The 17,154-nt window shown below is 35.7% G+C and overlaps 1 protein-coding gene across 3 annotated transcripts in view; it reads left to right on the plus strand.

The window, feature by feature from the left end:
• Positions 1-17,154, plus strand: part of Traf4 (TNF receptor associated factor 4) — a 110,782-nt gene that overhangs the window by 61,799 nt on the left and 31,829 nt on the right. For 2 of the 3 annotated variants that reach the window (XM_028312209.1, XM_028312208.1), the window contains exon 1: positions 16,862-17,122. The exons of the other annotated variant lie outside the window; for it this stretch is intronic. In XM_028312209.1, coding sequence (XP_028168010.1) covers positions 16,931-17,122 — 192 coding nt within the window. In that variant the 5' untranslated portion in view covers positions 16,862-16,930. Of the gene's footprint in view, positions 1-16,861; positions 17,123-17,154 lie in introns of those variants that run through there. 3 annotated transcript variants of the gene reach the window in all.

Consider the following 17,154-nt stretch of genomic DNA (forward strand, 5'->3'; position numbering starts at 1 on the left):
ACATTTAATAGCACCAATATTATTATAATTTCCTGTCCTTGATATCTGTTCTAAAAAGAACAAGCGACAAGTATTCGTAGAGCAAACAAGCGTAGTAGCCGCCACAAAAAATATAACGTGCGCTACATTCCACCGCCCATATCGCTCGATTGTTGGGATTGGAATTTAACGGACATTAAAAAAGTATCTATGGGTAGGTACTAAATACTAAGCAATGCTTAGGATTTGAATAGTAAATACTAGAAGGCTAGCGTCCTCGCACCCCCGTTTTACTCCCTTAATGGTGGAGTTTTGTAAAATCCGTATATAGGCTGAGGGTCAATAATTCTGTATAATTCATGTAGAGAAATGCTGGTGATGAGTTTCAGTTCCGTTTCACACAGTTATTTTAATGAGTTGCTTGGTTACTTTTTTGCGACTTTTACCATCGCAGCAACAAAAGAAGAAAACATTTTCCTGACAGAATATAGATTAAGGTAACGTATGTATAATACTGGCGGACAGTTGGATAGGCCCTATAAGTGTAATTTTTATAGTTTTTAATTTTTAAAAAATCTTTATTGTATTTTCTGGTCTCTGGATATAAAACGGTCACTCATCCAAATATTTAGTGTCTCTATCAATCGGCCATATACAGAAAAAGATGAAGACACTGTTTGACAAAAGGCGAGACTGACTAGGAATGCGGTTGCGTATGACGAATGGGCAGGAAAAAATGCGGGCTCTTCGGTTGATGTGACTGCTTTCGATGCTACATTCTTAAGGTACAACAGTCAATAATAATTACGAATTGTAAAATAATTAAAAAATATTTGTCTATTTTTACCACTGCGCCAGAAGGAGGGTTATTTATTTATTTATTATCTCTGCCTTTTTAATGCGATGTAAATAGTTTTTTCATATTTGAAGGAAACCAGTTGGCTATTTTCTTCATTATGCCTTAGAGTTGGTCAAAGGCTGAAGTTGGTAAATGATCAAAAGATAATGAAGATGTCATTTCATTTGGATTTACTATTATTTTTTCTATTAAATCGACTGAATAACGCTTATTATTTATACCAAACTACATAACTACATACATTCCAACAATTCCCACAAACTTTTCCTCTACGAGTACCCAATACATCCGACATCAACGCGAGCGCGCGACCGTTGACTCCCGCGACACGGTACAACTGACATTTCTAATTGACGGGGGTCCAACAAATGAAGAAAATAAAATAAACATTTAGACTTACGCCCTTTTGACGGACCACCCGGCACAAATAGGTCGTAATTGGATCTCAGATTAGAAGCTGATAAGATTTAATCCCATGTGATGTCCTGCTGATGTTAACAATTTTTTATATCACCCACCATTAAATCATTTATTCATGCAGCTGTTGGCATACATGAAGTTTTGTTTCCCTATAAAATAAATTCGACAAGCTTAATTAAATAATTATGTATATAGTTAAAATATGTTTACTTACAGATCATCAATTAAACTCAACCTGCATGTAGAACCTTTTTTGATTAATCGAATCGGGTGTTCATAAAATTCTTAAAAAAAAATGGCGGTCCAAAATGGCTGACGAGGCACAGCTGAGAGTTGACAGCGCATTGTGGGTGCGCATCTGCGCCGGGGCAGCTGACGTTTTCAAAAGCATTCCGAGCGGATTATGATCGGATTCGATCGTCATTGATTCGGTGATCATAGTTTTGGGTAAATGGGCATGGTAGACTTAATAGAATTTAGTGATTATTCTCACTTTCGTAAAATATTGCCGTCTCCGTGTTAAATTTTAACGTACCTAATAGTTTTTGGCACGTGCGTATATTTTATTCAGTACTACATTTAAAACGCAGCGTGGGACGTCCACCTACCCATAAAGGTATCAGGAAGGCGCTGGACGCAGGCCGCTACCAACCGGGCAACATGGAAAGCATTGGGGGAGGCCTATGTTCAGCAGTGGACGTCCTAAGGCTGGCAGACATTTCAAGGATTAAAACTATCCAGTGACACATAATATCTGATGAAACTTATTTAAGATTCAAGTGCACTCCTTGACAAGATGAATTCGTATTGATGAATGGATGGATGATGAATTTATGGGATTAATTGTGGATTTAATATTTAAAAATATTCTCGTCTATAGGGCTTTAAATAAGAAATGACACCTAAACCTAGCTAAAAACATAACAATTCAACCACAATCATAAGCTCTTCACCAGAAGTTGCCTCATAAAAATTATACGACTCGTTTTTATTCCTCTAATAGTTTTATTGGCCATTGACTACTCTAATTACGAACGCTGACAATGTTTCGGGGCATTAGTCGACTAATTCCTTTGACAGGCGTAATAGTAATCGAGGTAATCGCTTTGTCTGTGGACGCGCTTGGCGCCAACTTTGACTTTTTATTTTTTAAGCGTTGACACTGGCTGACGACCGATTGGGAAACGCATTAATTTTTGTCTAAGCACATAATTGGATCTACTTACTGTCATTTTGATTGTTTGTTTTTTTAACAGGAGGAATTTTGTAGTTGACCTCTTGACCGTAGATGTTGAGTGTGTTTACTATTATGCGCACTATGTGCGCTTATTATTTAGATGTGACAAAATTTTAAGCGAGGACAAAATGTCGCAAATCGCACATTTGCGACATTTGTGACCTTGAATTATGGAATTTTACATTTGTACTGTAATAGTTTTAATAGGTCCTACATATTTTAAGGGAATTAATGTCAACAGGACATCTCTGTCAAAAAAAAAATACTTTCTTTCTGTCAGGTCAGAATACATACTGTTCAGTATACTTTACTTACTGTATTATTGTGATGGAAAGTAAAACTTCTGCTAAACCATTTTTGTGATTTTACCTATTAAGTCTTATTAACTTCGCGTTTTTATTATAACGGAACTATGTACTTCACTGAGCAGTGTTTTAGGAGTTTAATAACATCAATATCGAAACCAACTTCCATAATAAGGAAGTTTCCACCTTTTTATGGAGTTATTATCTCTGCCTGTATTTCGACACCTCTAAAAGGTCGAAATGTGAAAGCTAAGCCCAGTAGCCCATTCTACAAACTTACACATTTGGCTTATCACAAATTAACGTCAAACTTACGAGCTGTCAAGGTAAGTACCAACAACTGACAGCACTAATAAATGTGTCACTAGCTTTATTTCTTTTTTGTTGCTGCCATCAATGTCGCCTCACTATTCATGATTTAGAGGTTCTATGCCCTTTCTTTGTTACGAATTTTCAAATTGAGAACGTTATGTATGTGTGATGCAATGGTTTTTGTAGGCCCGGAGATAGTCATTTGTTTTGTTTAAATTGGAAATAACACGTTAAGGGATATTAAAAATATTAGAAGTGGCCAGTTTCTTTTTTAGAATAAACACCTTTTAGCCCTGGCCTGATTAAGTACTTTCAAGAAGTTTCAAAATGTGTTCTCTTACTAGATTCACGCCCGTATTCACAAACGATGCTTGCTTAAGTGAAGCAGCAAATCGAACGCACAGCGTTGAATAGCGCTCTGTGATTGGTTCGTGGGCCTTACTATGCGTCCACGCGCATTGGAAGACCTCATAGTAATGTTTTTGAATACGGGCGTCACTTTGTAGTTCACATTCTGGTCTGTTGTGTTGTGTGCTAGCTCCTGGCCTATAAAATTTGAAAATAGAACTTGTTTACGTACCGCCGCGGAGACAAAGGGGGTGGCGCACGGATACAAATCGTCATAACGCGATAATGCGTCGCAGTGACAGTTGATTTATGAATTGACGCCATTTTGATTTCTTGGGGCAAGTCCACATTACATAAAATTTCTTGCTCCTTTACTGATCTTGTGTTTGTAGACATTTCGAAGCCTTAAAGTCCTGGCAAAAAGAACGACGTTACCAAAAAGTTTGTGATATTTCAATAATCTACTTAGTTTATTCAAGAAATTATTTTAAGGACCATCCAGTAGTTATCACTAGCGGATTTAAAGCTATACTTAGACATTTTTTCTCCATCAGCCTGCGTGATACTTTTGGTGACGATAAGAGCAATTTTAAAATGAAATTGAATTAATAGCAAAGTAGGTACAATTTCTACGTCATTAACGTCATACATAAAATATAAGTACTCACTTATAATATTCGTTACTTAAATTAATTTATTCACAACTAGCTTTCCGCCCGCGGCTTCGCCCGCGTGGAATTTTGTCTGTCACAGAAAAACTTTATCGCGCGCGTCCCTGTTTCAAAAACCGGGATAAAAACTATCCTATGTTCTTTCCCGGGACTCAAACTATCTCTATGCCAAATTTCATCAAAATCGGTTGCGAGGTTTAAGCGGGAAAGCGTAACAGACAGACAGACAGACAGACAGACAGAGTTACTTTCGCATTTATAATATTAGTTGGGATGCAAGAGATTGGCTCGTGCTCGCTACACTAACACTGTAGACACAGCTTTGGACGCGGGTATTCGCCGCCGTGATTTAGTGTTGTCAAAGTAAATTATACATTGTTTAAGTTTGACATTTCATTTGTTAAAGTCCTAACCATCTTTTCTGTATTCGGCCAGTAAATAATGAAAACCATGTTACTATCTTGAATATGCATAAAAGATAGTAGTAAAAGTTAAAAATGTTGCAGGACTCTGTTGTCCAAAGCTCTACTATTTTAAAAGCTGCCTACTTAGTAGTTTTTCTCTCATAATCGAATATTCTCGACAAGTCGCTACCAGTTCGTAATGAAGGCGGGTTCCATGACAGTTCGGGTGGAAAGCCTCCCATGGTTGTCGGCCTGACTTGTTGGCGCTTGCTCTGAGCTGTTGCGACTTGTCCGCAAGATGATTTAGTTAACTCGTTCATTCTTGTTTTAAGGTGGATGTAACAGTGTGTGAATAATAAGCAACTTTTAATAGTCCAATTATAAAAATAAAACTGTTAGGTATATCCTTTATAAACTTGCAAAGTTACGTCATAGAGGATGTAGAGTTAGCTTGCGAGTAAGAAATACGAGTATGTGGAACTGAAAAAGCTATTTCCCAATAACGAATTCGTTTTAATAATTTAAAAAAGGGAAATAGTTCGAAAGATGTTTTAAAGCTATAACTACCATTATTTGAAGAATCTTCAGTACTTAGAAAACCTTTAAAATTTTATACACATGTAGAGTATGCCAAAAAAGGACATCAGCAATAAAATAGCGGAAGCTCATTGGAAAATACTATCCAAATCTAATTGTTATCAAATGCACATAAAAATAGCGTCACCACGCGGAAGTGTTAATGGACACATATAAAACACGTCTGTCTGTACGTCACGTATGTCGCCGTGACCACGGCTCCTATTAGGCGGGAATCAAAAAACAAAATGGCCATATGCTTAATAAATTCTGGGTAGGCCGGCGCGTGCGCACGACTTTACCTATTATGCGATTGATGGTGGTGGATCAATGAAAGGTCAATGTACATTTTATTTATTAGGCATTTAGGAATAATTTAGCGCTTACCTAATCAACAAGTACCTATTTAATACCTTAATATCAAAGTTAGTTCGTTCGTTGATCGAAAGTTTTTTTCAGAGATCAACGAGTGCGCAGTGACACAAATCTATGATCGACTTTATACTATTAGATTTCTTTTAACAGATGTTGTAGTCTGTATGTTGATGGATATAATGCTATGGCCTATTTCAGAGACAATTGTATTGTAATTGAGAGTATGTCTGATGAAACCTGTATTACTTGCAGGAATAGTTACTGAAAGAAAAAAAAATGTCCCATCACCCACACCTTTCTTTAAAATTCATACTCGGTTTTCACTGAAAACAGAAATGTTCAGTGAATTAACAACGCTATTTTACACAGCGTCTCTACTTTTGCGCTAACATGGCACCACATTTTACTTACATAACCATTTGCATTGTTTTTGTCTAAGATCATTAGTAATACCATTACCCAAAACTCATATTCCTCACCCCGACCACCATAGAAGTGAAAAACAGTATAAGTAGGCAGTTTATTCATGTGGTGCCATGTCACGGGCCGGGGCTTCACTGCTAGCGAGGCTGAGTTTACGAGTAGTTGTGTGAGCTTTTGTAATAGTGCTTAGAATATTTTATGTTTTCTCTTTAAGTATTAGCTACACTCGACATCAAATAAATCGCACCTCCCGCGACAAGCATTTTCAAACGTATGCTTCCCCACTTCCCACCAATATTGGCACCATTTAAAAGCCTAGTTCTTACCTTCATTTCATTAAAGGAAAGGTTTTTACCCCAAAAATGTGTCTTTAGAAGGACCCAGAGTCACTTCTTCAAAAAATAGGTAGTTACGCTAGAGCCAACTTTTAAGGCTATAAAACTGTTAAGTTGGGATTAATCGCTATCCATCTGTTAAAGAGGACACGTTAGATAATTATTTGGTTTTATAACTGTTACGGTTAATGTGATAAATTGAAAATTATTAATAATAACCGGTTATTATGAATAATTACCGACAGTCGCGGTAAAAGTGATAAATTAATCACATTTAACAGTGATTAAAAATTGGTCTAATTGATCCCATAGGGTGGGCCCAAAGTGATGTATTTTTTCAAGTCACATTTATGGTATATGTTAATCATTTATTAAGAAATTAAATGTGTTTTTCTTTAAGGATATTTATTGGGCTTTCAAATAACACCAATATTGTTGGGGCTCCATGATTGTGTCAGAAGAAAATCGTTAAAGTTCGCGTCGCGGAAGGTGCGGTTTATTTGATGTTGAGTATATTTAAACCTTAGATTGTCTTTATTTTTCTTTCTGGCTTGTCTTTTAAGTCTTGTAGAGACACAATGTTTTTGCAATTACTTAATTTTATTGGCCCTAAGTTCGTGACAGTATTTATTTGTTTTGGAAAACCAGGGTCTTTCTAAATACGTATAGTACGTCATAATTATGTACCTGTATTAAATAATAATATGCAGAACGTGTCCTTATTGTAGTATTATAACAAATGAGTAAGTTATGTAAACTACTTTACTACTACCTACGGCTACCTTTTATTTTTTTATATTTGACGTTCATAAGTGTCACTAGTGGTCTAAACTGAATAAATATTTTTGATTTTGATTTTTTGATTTTGAAACTCTTTTCTTAAATAATATCTTCTCAAAAGTATCACACTCGCTCTTATCAACACCGCAGCCGGCCAACGGATGGTGGTCAATTTATGGTCTCCGCGCAGCCGCCGCCATATGGCATGGTGGATGGATCCGGGTCACTTTGCCAAATCTATTTTTGTTTTTTACACCAATTCGAATCGTGACACACATGGGTTCCGAAGGGCAGGGGGCCAGATGAAGCTTACCATCTGCAGATGTAGGGTATAGTTTTTGTATATTAATAACTTAGCACTGCGTGAAATTAGTGTTCTCCATAGTGCTTTTTCTATAGGATATTATTGGATAACTTTGTGATTAGCCGAATTTATTATAACATCACATATAATGATACTTATATTCTCTACTGTCATGCGGGTCGAAGAAATTAATGACAGAGATCACGCATTATGATACTTAACTAAATAACGAGTCAATGAATTAAACCAATTATGCAATAATCTCATTATAATTTAGGGAGAAGTCCCTAAATTATATGAGGGTTGAAAGCTCTACTTTATTTAAAATTAAAAATAAGATAAAGCTTGATAAAACAATAAAGTAATAAAACCCAAAAATTAAAAAATACTGCAATCCCTCAGGCATAAACTATTCGAGGGGGCATAAAAACTAAGTATTACTGACAAAGAATAAAATAATAGAAACAGCAATTAGCAAGTATCCTGCGCAGTTAAGATAACACACGTGCGTTTTATGTTTTCGTATGGGGGAGCTTGTTTATGGGAAACAATACTTATGGGATGGGAAACGCAAACGTGATCATCGTTAGTGTAATTGATGTGGGATATTGAAGCAGGAAACTTTAAATGGGAAATAATTAAATAAAGTATTAGTGGCACTTTTAGGGGCAATTCATGACGCATAACAAGGCATTACATTACGCGAAAAGAGGTAGGTAAAGAGTTTTTTTTATGCATAACAAAGCAGGTATTTGACCACAATCGCACCTGATGTTAAGTGGGATGCAGTCTAGGATGGTACATAATATCTGCCCTGTAAAAGTAATTAAAATCCAAATACATTTTGCCACACCTTTTAATTAATTTATCATATTGTTATTCTTGTATTGTCTCTTTAAACTCCTCTTCTTCAAAATACCTTCTACTTTAAAAATTCTCCGCTCTTAAAAAATATTCTGTTTAAACTGTTACCGGATCCACTAGCTATCCCCTGGGACTACTCATACTTTACTGATTGGGTTTCGTTGGCAGCCGAGCCATCAAGGAGTGTCAGAAACGATAGGAGGGAATAGTAATATTATAATATCAAATCAATGTTAGGCTTGGGCACTCAGGGTACGACATCAGGTGCTTCATCGACTGGGGAACAAAACTAATCAACTGCACTCAGGAGGATTTGATGAGTGCTGCCTAAAACGCCACTCTTGTGGCGGAGTTTTGGGCTGACACTGTGTAGGTATGTTGTCGACACGAAAAGAAGAATGTTAGGCTGGGTATCTTTGCCCTTAATTTTTATTACAACGGTTTTAAAGTTAAAATATAACACTAAAATTAAAATTACTCCAATATCATTAGTCCATATAACCAGCATCTTCCAAGTTCAAACGGCGTCCAAAATCGTCGCCTCAATTTGTCGCATGTCCTTACAACTTATAAATAGTTCGACAAGAAGCAAGTGAGTAATTACCTCATAACAAAAGCCGCGGTATTTTACGCCGTAAGAATATAATTTACGGGCACCGAAATAGACGTGCACTCCGATTGACGGCTGACGCGAGACTAATTTTCATGGGGTATTTAGAGGTGGTTTAAATAATAACTGTGCATTTTTAGAGGGTGACAATGTCGTGCAAGATTTAAGAGTGAAAAATGGTTCGGTAATTTTTTTAGGGAACACCAAGAGTAATCCAGTAAAAGTACAAAAATAAGTAAGTACACTAAACTGACACAATTTGGGTAATTAATTTTACAACCCGATAATCTTCGGGTTTATAACCAAGCTTTTTCGTAAAAACGTCATGCTATGCGCATAAAATGTATTAGGTAAGTTATCTTTTTCAGAATTTTACTTATTTGCTAACATAATAAGAAAGATGACAAATCTCAAATCAAACAAGGAAAATCATAAACTGATTCAGTCACGTAAATTTTAGTGTAAACAAGTAGGATTATTTATCTGTTATATGAAAAAACACTTAATAGGTCATTAAGTTCTACAGTGTAAGTACTTACCTACTTAACTTTCCTTTGAATTTCGAAACCGTCATTAGCTAATTAAATATCTTATCGAGTCTTTGTTCATAAAATAATATTGATAAACGATTCTCTATCTTTGTAAGTATATTCCCTGGTATTTAATTAAAAAACGCGCATTTTCATTAATTGTATTGGCAACTGGTTTTTAATATTGCACGCAGAATAAATAAAAGTTGTTTGTTTTTAATCAAACCCTGCGTATTGATATTAGCAAGTCAAATACATATTTTAGGGTTAATTTGCATTCTACGCACGCCCAGGTTTCGGTGTCGATTAGACCCTGTGTGAAAAAGGTGCGCCTCTCGAGCTCATGAATAAAAAATATTTAATTACTCTCCCTTTGGCCACCCCTCGCAATGTGAAGACTGGAGGACATCTCATGAGCGGGATAGGGTTGAGAAAAATGCTACCTACCAGTACTGAGTAAAAAGAGTTAAGTAAAAAACTTTAGTAAAAAGGATTTGCTAACCAGTATATAAACGAGATAACAACTTGACAGGTTTTTAAATTGAAAGTTTTAATTAAATTATGAAGTCCGCCACAGTGCATTGTATGTATGTGCATAAGTTTAAATAAATAAATTGTTTTGGGTCTTCACTTTTAAATATCTACTACCTGCCGTTGAAAAAAAGAAACCATTTACTTACTAAAACAGTGCAATGCAGAGTTTTTAAGAATACGGGCAAATGCTCTTTATTTAGACTCTAGACTCACCATAATTGATTATTAAAAAATAACATATTTTCGCCTTTCGCCAAAACAAATAATATTTGTTTGCATATTATGCTACATTTAAAACACGTCATACGTCTTAGTTTTTTTTCCATCTAGTAGTTGTCTTGTCGGTTGTGTAAATTACTTTTACTGGGGAGAAAAAAACTGCAAACCATTCCTCTCAGCTCTACAAAGCACAAAGCAAGGGTCTCTGCCGGGGGTATTAATGACCCCTCTTTGTGTCGACGGGTTAGAACTTGAAGTCTTAGGGTGCGTCCCCCTTGTTGTTAGATGGGTTGGATAAATAGGCATAAAATGTGAAGAAATACATACTTTATGACGTCAAAGTTATGAATGGACTGTACCGTGATCACTGTGACGTAAGTCATGTAATCGTTAGTAAGTTTTACATATATTTAAATTAAATTAGTTCAATCGCATCGAATCCAATTTCATAATGTACCTCATATGGTATGGACAAGATTGGGGCTAGGTAACTGGCGTGGTAATTGAAAAAAAAAAGTAACTTTTACAATATTTTTATACCACTAGTCAATTGATGTAAATTGATTTAATTTGAGCTTTCAAAACACGATGCTCCCATAGATATTGTTTTGGATAATAATGTAGATATACCTGTGAAGTCACTAGTTCGCGAACTCAATTAACTACACATACAAAGATGCAATAAATCTGATATTACAACAAATTGTATAACTAATTCAGTTTTCATGGTTAAATTGAAGTGTTTCGGATAATGGTCACCCAACTACCCTTACAAAATATGTAGTTGGTAACTGTTTCGAATTCTTGTTGCTTGAAGTTAAACGAGTAAGGCTGAGTTGCACCACCTAACTTTGACCGTAACTATGACGATAACCGGTGCTTTTTGTATGGAGTTTGACAGATTTTTGACGTTTGTCAAAGTTAAAGTAAGATGGTGCAACCCAGCCTAATTAAGTTCTTCAGTTAGCACAACTATAAAGATCAGCTTTGTTTGCGTTTTGTTCAATTATGCAGTGTTATCTGTTTAAGAACCGGTTGTTTTGTTGCCAAACAACTTTTTAAACCTTTGTATTGTAAATCGTTAAAGCAGAATGCGCAGGTAGCGACATTTTTCCGAACTCCGATTAGGGAAAGTACCTATAGCTTTAGTTTTGTTGTTATTGTATTTGGTTCAAGTTAGTCATCAACTAGAACTACGTACCTACTTATGATGACTCTTAGTTGTACGTTTTGACAAACATATTTACTTATTGCGCTTGTTTTTTGGAAGTGCAGAAAAAAAAGCGTTTCGTCTAAAAATAATGAACCAATCTACAACATTTCTTTACAACATAAAAACCATAATAGGTTTGCTCTATAATAAAGTCAGTCAAAGGTATTTTTAACCAACTTCGTGTAAAGTAAAAACTGTGTTTTCTATACATCTTACTATGTAGTTTCTAATCTAAGCTTTTATGGCTTTAAATTATAATGAGATAGAGTTTTGAAAACTGAAATAAGTAGGTAGGTACTTAAAAAAAAAACATCCTCTTAACCAAATCCACTTCACTGTATGTACCTACTTTACATAAGCTTCCTGTTACTTTCCTGCAAAGTACACAACATGTACATAAAGTTAAAACGCAACAATCTGCGCCTGCGCTGCGGGCGGCAGCTGCGCGCGCACGTGGCGAGGAAGTCTCCTGCGCGGCCATTGTTGCGAGCTTTAGGGTTCCTTCTGGAAATGGTTAAAGATCCTTGAAGAAAAGTTTAAAATTCAGTTTTGAGGATGTATCTTGGTTTTATTAAATAGGATAGCGGTTATTAACGATCAAGTATCTTGCACAGATATTGTTATGGACAAACTTTAGGGTTCCTTGTAGAAATGGCAGAGTTTAAAGGTCGGGTTTAACACAAATATCTTGGTATTAATTTACTGGAGAGTCACTGATTAAACACAGGTACGCAAATATGAGGTAGGAGATAGAGGAGGAGGTCTCCTGCGCAGTCATTGTTACGGACCATCCTACCTATGAAAAGGATAGAGTTTGGGGATCCTTGAAGAAAAGTTTCATTCAGTGATTTGGCGCGGTTCTTGATAGGCTGGGTTGCACCGTCTTACTGTAACTTTAACAAATGTCAAAAATCTGTCAAATTTGATACAAAAAGAACCAGTAATCGTCATAGTTACCGTTAAAGTTAGGTGGTGCAACTCAGTCTTAGTACTGAAATATGAAAGCTAAAAAATTTTTAATACTTCAGCTTACAAGAACATTTCTGTTCCTGTATTTTTATGTTATTTCAAGACTAACACTTAAAATTATTTTTCTTTATGTTTCAGGTAAGAAATCTTCTAAATTCCAGACTTAAAACTATGTACTGTAAGTATTAACAACACTTACCTATTTTCAACCCTAATCGAAGAAAACCTGGCTAAGTGATTAATTTCAACAAAAAGCAATCTTCAAAAATGCCTGTACGGAACCCCGCTACAAAATGTATTGCTAAAAACTAAAGTTTCCGCAGGAGACCTCCTTAATTCAATTGCGTAGGCCAGGGGTGTCACCCGGGTCACGTGCTCCCTTCGCGTGCGAGACGCGTTGCTAATCTCAATTTCTCAACTCAAGCCCCTTAGGATGTGGATTATTTCTAGAGTTCCTTTATAAATGCTTTTAAGGGTCACTTCTACTTATTGTGTTTTCTGGGTTTTTTTACAGTAAGTTTATCAAATGCACTTTTTATTATTTACTCAAAAATCAAAATCATTTATTCAGTTTAGACCACAAGCGGCACTTATGAACGTCAAAAAAAAAAAAGGTAGACCTTATGGGGCACTTTACATGTCTCCTTATCTTTTGGGCCCTACCAGCGCTTCGCGACAAACATATGGCAAGAACTGTCTGGTATACGGACTTAAGTTTTATTGCAATGTAGGCAATAAGCAATTAAAGCATTTACATAGAGATATCAATCTAGATACTTATGCAGTGCTAAATCACTGATAGATTTAGCCTAGGACCACCGATTTTTAGTTGGCCGATAGTTGGGCCCGATTCTAATTTGTATGAAGAATCGGTCGATACCAAATAGATGTAATGTGCGCATTTTCATACATCTCCATACTGATTAACAGCCCGATCCAACTATCAGCTGAAAGTCGGTGGTCTGCGCCTAGGTTTAAAATGATTTTTTTGACATTATTTAACACTAAATAAAGATGTTAGTTTGAAGTATTTTGTACAAGGATGAACTTGAACGTATAATACTTATTGCTCTGATTTTAATATGAGTTAAATGCAGAAGGACCATAAAAATATAGAGATGATCGATCATGTATTCATTATAAGTTACCGATTTTGATTCCAAACATATAAAAAATCTGGTTACAAGGATGAACTCTCTGATGAAGGCAATGACTTATCATAAAAAATGTAGAGATGGTCAAGTATTGCACACGTAACGTTCCGCACACTGACCACGACCCTTAGTAACCGCACACTACCTAACAAAGTTATGTAAAAACGTTCTTGAAAGACAGAAGAAGTATATTAAAACGCGAATATTTCACTGAGTTATGGAAACAGATTTATTCATTGTATAAAGAATTGTATTTACAAAGGGTAGAGCTGAAGGAAACTAATGGAATGCTTTTTATTATTCTCTTGGAACTGGGAATATTATTAATGTAGAGACGAATCAAAGCTCGCACTTACAATATAAAAGGAAAATATTTTGGATCTCTTTAACAAAACAAAATAGATCAACATTATTATTTCATGAAAAACCCTTATAAAAGCTTACACTACTTTATGTTTTAATGAGGTCATTTTAAATACTGTAATCCTCAGATTTATTCGCGTAATAGTCTGTAATTGTTATTGGAGTTTTATTACCACTATGGTTTCACTAACAATTAAGCCTTAATTAAAGCAAACTCTATAAATCTCTATTTGNGTTCTCAACTCAAGCCCCTTAGGATGTGGATTATTTCTAGAGTTCCTTTATAAATGCTTTTATGGGTCATTTCTGCTTATTGTGTTTTCTGGGTTTTTTTTACAGTAATTTTATAAAATGCATTTTTTATCTGGGTAGAGACGGACTTAAGTTTTATTGCAAAGTAGGTAATAAGTAAGTATTTACTTAGAAATATCAATTTACTTAGAGACACAGATAGATTTAAAATTAATTTTATTGACAGTATTTAACACTTTATAAAGATGTTAATTCTGAAGTATTTTGTACAAGGATGAACTTGATCGTACAATGATTCTAATGTGAAGGAAGCAGAACAATCATAGAAATGTAGAGATGGTCAAGAATTTAAATACTCGTAAATGTTTTTAGTACTTACTTTTAATATTGTTTGAGTGTACGAACAACAGACTTCTTTATTAAATTTTTAGCATTAGGAGTTGCATCTCAAACTCAATCGTGTGTTCAATTTCCGCCTTAGGCAGTTCGATTTTTTCAAGTTTAATTTATAATTTTCAAAACAGTCATCTTGATTTCTATCCAGATAAGATATAAATATGGCAAAGATAAATCTATGAAGTCATTATAAGTACCTACTCAATTATCTATTTTTGATTCCAAAAATACAAAAATCTGGATGGTTACAACAAGGAAGAGAAAGAGTTCACTGTTTGATTTCAATGAGAGTGATATGCAGAAGGCAATGACTTATCATAAAAAATGTAGAGATGGTCAAGTATTGCACATGTAACGTTCCGCACAGTAACCACGACCCTTAGTAACCGCACACTACCTAACAAAGTTATGTAAAAAGTTCTTGAAAGACAGAAGAAGTATACAGGGTGGAATTTTGTAATGCCACCTAGAGGGAAAGTACTCTTAATAATACTGTAGATAGAACATTTTACTCAAAGAAAACATTCCTTTATTATTAAAAAAAATAAAACTGCATTCAAAGATTTCTAATAAATTGCTTGGTACGCCCGGGAATCGAACCAACTAAAATCTGTTAAAAATTACACCCTGTATTTTTATTGCATAGATCGTTAGGGTTAAGTATAAGGATGAATTCTATCTAACAAACTTTATAAATCAAATGAAAAGAAAACCATAAAATCTTAAATTATTTTGATTATTTACAGAAAATTGTATGGTATGGTGGTGAATTTTCAAAAATTTTCGAGAAATCTTTGAATGCAGTTCTCTTTCTTTTCAAAAATAAAGGAATGTTTCCTTTGAGTAAAATTTTCTATTTACAGTATTTTCAGTACTTTCCCTCCAGGTGGCATTACAAAATTCCACCCTGTATATTAAAACGCGAATATTTCACTGAGTAATGGAAACAGATTTATTCATTGTATAAAGAATTGTATTTACAAAGGGTAGAGCTGAAGGGAACTAATGGAAAGCTTTTTATTATTCCCTTGGAACTGGGAATATTATTAATGAAGAGAATGGTGAAGAGACTAGTCAAAGCTCGCACTTAAAATATAAAAGGAAAATATTTTGGATCTCTTTAACAAAACAAAATAAATCAACATTATTATTTCATGAAAAACCCTTATAAAAGGTTACACTACTTTATGTTTTAATGAGGTCATTTTAAATACTGTAATCCACAGATTTATTCGCGTAATAGTCTGTAATTATTATTGTTATTGGAGTTTTATCACCACTATGGTTCTCACTAACAATTAAGCCTTAATTAAGGCAAACTCTATAAATATCTATTTGCCACAATAAACTGCACACGCTGCTGTAAGGTAGAGCTTTTACAGAAAGTTTAGATCCAAGAATAAAAACATAATTTGTCATTGCAGGTTGCAATTCCAGTTACATAGACTACTAGCTTTCCGCCCGCGGCTTCGCCGCCGTGGAATGTCGTTTGTTAAATTTTCCTGAATTTTCTTTGCTATAAACCTCACGGAGCCCGAGACCTTTCCAACGAATGCAAAACCGTGGAAATCGGTTCGTGCGTTCTGGAGTTATAGTGTCAGGAAGGAAAACCCGACTTATTTTTATATTTCCGATTGTAGAGTCATGAAAATTCAAAGCTAAAGAATGAACTTTAAGTCGATTAAGGCTTTTTATCCTCATCGAGCGTTCATTATATAACATATAACATAGCGTCACCGGCCTCGCGGTAAGCACACGACCCCAGCGGACTTTTAAGCACANTCGACTTATTTTTATATAGTAAATTGTAGAGTCCCGAAAGTTCAAAGCTAAAGAATGAACTTTAAGTCGATTAAGGCTTTTTATCCTCATCGAGCGTTCATTATATAACATATAACGTAGCGTCACCGGCCTCGCGGTAAGCACACGACCCCAGCGGACCTTTAAGCACAGGGCTGGGGAAATGGTAGAGACGAGACAATTTCTTGATAAAGCTTGCGAAATAACGTTGATTGCTACTTGACACAATTCATTCGTTTCAACCAAATGCTGTCCACTTCTGGTTAAATGTCCCCTAATTGCACAATTACTTACTGTTTATTTATTATCTTCACCAACACGATAATATTTAATAATACGATCATTATAAAATAATACTTGTAAGATGTCATTACGTTGTATTTTTGAAAGGAGATTAATTTAAAAAATTTAATTGGATTGTTTGACAGCTCGTTATATTTTTAACTTCAACTGAGAAAAAACTGCTCAACATTTGACAAATCCAATAAAACGGTTACGCGCACATCAATCGGTGACCATTATCATCTTATCCCGATCCGAACCCTAATCTAATCGCGCCCTAAAAACAAGTTCCGATTCCCACAAGCGGCAGCCCTACGCACCCCACCAGCCACCAGCAAGTCGCAACGCGCCGGCCGCGACACTAGTCCGCGAGCCGCCGTCGCGAGCGCACGCGTTGTGAGTGAGTGATCTACAAAATGGTGCGGAGCCTCTCACAGTGGACCAAGACCCTCAGCTTCCCGGCCAGGCTGTCGCCCAACAGGACCTCCAAAGACGGGGTCAATGGCCAAACCTCCCCCGGGGTGTCTCCCACGCCGAGCGCCTCGTCGCTCCCCCAGGGATCCGAGAAAACTATCTCCCCCATCCCCATCACGGAGATCAGCCAAATAGTGAGTCACCCCAGTTTAAGTTTAGTGGGAAA

The sequence above is a fragment of the Ostrinia furnacalis genome, unplaced genomic scaffold, assembly GCF_004193835.3.
Source record: "Ostrinia furnacalis isolate ACB-3 unplaced genomic scaffold, ASM419383v2 OfSCF3837, whole genome shotgun sequence".
NCBI lineage: Eukaryota > Metazoa > Arthropoda > Insecta > Lepidoptera > Crambidae > Ostrinia > Ostrinia furnacalis.